The sequence below is a fragment of the Monopterus albus genome, unplaced genomic scaffold (assembly GCF_001952655.1).
Source record: "Monopterus albus unplaced genomic scaffold, M_albus_1.0 scaffold210.1, whole genome shotgun sequence".
In the NCBI taxonomy this organism is placed as follows: domain Eukaryota; kingdom Metazoa; phylum Chordata; class Actinopteri; order Synbranchiformes; family Synbranchidae; genus Monopterus; species Monopterus albus.
The window spans coordinates 369,772-373,033 of NW_018128090.1; the positions used below are offsets into that span (position 1 = coordinate 369,772).

Genomic DNA, 3,262 nt, shown 5'->3' on the forward strand with positions numbered 1-3,262 from the left:
TGTGTGTGTCTGTTGGTTAAGTGGTGTGTAGCTAAAAACATTCTCACGACCTCTAGTAACATGTCGTGGCTTAAACATAAGAACCTATTATGGCTAAGGCTACAGTTATACACATCATAATAATAATATTAAACATCCTGTCTGCTGACAGTCATCAACTCTTCTCTCTAGTTATCCTTGACCAGATGTACCCTGTAGAAACTCATAAGCATGCCTAAGCATTTAACAGTCTAACTAGACATCCTATTTCTATCTGACTAAAAATACCTAACAGGACCTAATGGATCAAACTGTGATAATACATCACCTTTTCAGAGTACTCTCTGACACCCAGAAATTATTTTTTGTCCATTTCTTTTGTAATGACAGTGTATGGGCCAGTGTGCTTTACATGACTTTTTAAACGTGGGGACTCGAACTCCATAGTTTTATGAGAGGATTGTGGACAACAACAGCAGTGACTGGGAGGAACAACCTGCCTGATGTAAACTTGACTGTGCTTTGTTACTGGACTTCCCTGTCAGTCATATATCACTAACAATCTGTCACAATCTTGTTAGATATTAGTAGATCAGTTAGATAACTGTTAGACATTAATGTGTTAGTAATGCAATTTAGTAAGATTTAAAGTTTGCTCTAGTCTGTTTTGTTTTAAGGTTAGCAGACAGAATGTTGATTCTGAAAAGTGAACCATGACACTAATTCTTTTCCTGTATTAACCTTGTATTAGAATATTGTGTCTGAATAAATGAATGAATGCCTTAGCTACACACCATGTGAATATACACACACATTGAGATTCTTCATTTTGTTATGACTAGGTAAAAATACAGCTGCTCAAAGCATGTGGAGCACTAGATAAGAGATGGAGTCTTCAGATTGGCTTCATCTGGGGATTGTTTTGCTGGGCAAAAGGTTAGCCTAAACCTTATACCTTATATCTAATACATTTGTATTAGGCTCTGTGTGGCCACGGACTCCACTTTCCAGCAGCCTGTGTGTATGTCTCAGGAAGGGGGAGCAACCAGGGCCATGTCTGTAATTTTTACTTGTGGTTAAAATAAACCAGTACTAGATGAAGAAAGACAGACTCCTTTGTTATTCAGAGCTGTCCAATTAAAGAACTGGGGTATTACAACCTGAATGTTTTTAATTAAGATTTTGTGCTCTAATATTACAGTGTTTTAAATGTAGTTTAAATACATATTCATGTATAAGTTACATATACAAATGCTGTGTTGTATCCTATATTTGGTTTAAAGTTATTAATCATTAGGTGTAGAACTTTTAATTGTGGCCTGTCTAGGGATGACAGATGAAAATTTGTTCTGAGCCAACTCTGGAACCACACAGTATCATAAATGGCAACATACTGTACATACATATGATAAAGAAGCTTGGTTTGCTTTCTTACCATGAGCTTGATGAGGAGAATACCACTATCGTTTCTGTACATTAAACGTGAAGCTACTGCTAGCAGCCAGTTAACCTAACAGGAAAAGGGCCAGTCTGGCTCTGTCCAAAGGCAGATCCCTGTCATTATTATGAAGTTGCTGACAACCATCAGAAATTTCATGAAGTCACTGTGCCCAGCCAAGACATACTCCAGCACATATTTATAATCCTAAACTGGCAGCTGGCTTTTGTTGCCTTTTGGCTACTGTAGCCGTTTCCCGCTGCTTCCAGTCTAACTGGGTGCAGGCTGGAGCTTTATGACTATTCTGCAGACACAAAAGTGAGATCAAACTGCTCATCAACCTTTTGGCACAAAATCAAACAAGCATATTTACCAAAATGTCAAATTTTATTAAATTATGTTCCTTACAATACACCTGGTTAAACAAATTAATAAAAACTAGACTTTAGGAAAAATTCTTAACTGACCAGCAGTCCATTGGTGCCATGGATGGTTACGCAGCGGGAGAAGGAATGGTGGATAGACAGATCGCTGACGGAGGTGGGGGGGTCGTAGCCTCCCCTCTCATCCACATCTCCATTCATATGGAAATGGACTGGATAGTGTCCCATTGTCTGCTGGCCCATGTGCTGTAACTCCAGCCCAGATATATGCACTGCCCTGAAGCCCCGCTCAACCTGAAAATGAGAGCAGATAAATATCAGACACTCCTTCAGGGAGGCCAGGTTGATGCATGCACCAAATAAGAGCTATAATTGGGTACAGCAAAGGAAAGCAAATGAGAGTTTTAAGCTACAAAGCTTTCTGTATCTGTATGCATGGCTTTCATCAGCAGATGGCATGTGCCCAGTTCGCATGGAGTGGGAGATGTTCATCCATCTATCATCTGCTGATGAAGACCACGACACAGTTGAAACCTACAGCAAAAGCTACAAATTATGGTTGCTCCAGAGACAAAGCACAAACATTAAGGTCACTATTGAGTGAAGTATCTTAAAGAACTTGTACAGCCTTATCATCCCAACAGAGCACTTCGCTCTCAGAGTGCAGGTTTACTTGTGGTTCCTAGAGTCCACAGAAGTAGAATGGGAGGCAGAGCCTTTAGCTATCAAGCTCTGCTCCTATGGAACCAACTCCCAGTCTCAGTTCGGGAGGCAGACACCCTCTCTACCTTTAAGATTAGACTTAAGACTTTCCTTTTTGATAAAGCCTATAGTTAGGGCTGGATCAGGTGACCCTGAGCCTTCCCTTAGCTATGCTGCCATAGGCCTAGGCTGCTGGGGGGGCCCATGATGCTCTGAGTTTCTTTCCCCTCCCCTCCCCTCCATGCTTCTGCTTGTGACCTACCCCAATGAACAGATTATAATTAACTAGAAAATTGCACTTACTGAAGAAAATGCATATGGCTGCTGAGTGCTGAAAATTCGCCCTGAAAATGCTAAAAATTTTGACACCTGAATGTTTTTGCTAGCTGAAACTATGCTGAAGTTGGAATTTTCCCATTTATTTCAATGGGGCAAGATTTTTAGAATAACGCTAAATAGTTTAAAAGTATGAAGTTTAGAAAACTTATGAATAGAAGCATGAATGTTCTTGAAGAGCTGAACATTTTGATAGCTGAAATTATGCTGAAGTAGAATTTTCCAATTCATTTGAATGGGGCAAGATTTTTAAAATAAAGCTAAATATTTAAAATGTATGAACTTTAGAAAACTTCTGAATAGAAGCATGAATGTCCTTGAAGACCTGAAGATTTTGATAGCTGAAATAGCTGAAAGTTTGCTGAAGTAGAATTTTCCCATTCATTTGAATGGGGCAAGCTTTTCAAAATAAAGCAAAAATATT

General features: G+C 39.3%; 1 protein-coding gene across 5 annotated transcripts in view; it reads right to left on the reverse strand.

The window, feature by feature from the left end:
* The window catches only part of cemip (cell migration inducing hyaluronidase 1), a 403,506-nt gene that overhangs the window by 111,402 nt on the left and 288,842 nt on the right, over positions 1-3,262 (reverse strand). For all 5 annotated transcript variants that reach the window (XM_020618886.1, XM_020618887.1, XM_020618884.1 and 2 more), the window contains one exon: positions 1,885-2,094. In XM_020618886.1, the coding sequence (XP_020474542.1) occupies positions 1,885-2,094 (210 nt within the window). The remainder of the gene's footprint in view (positions 1-1,884; positions 2,095-3,262) is intronic.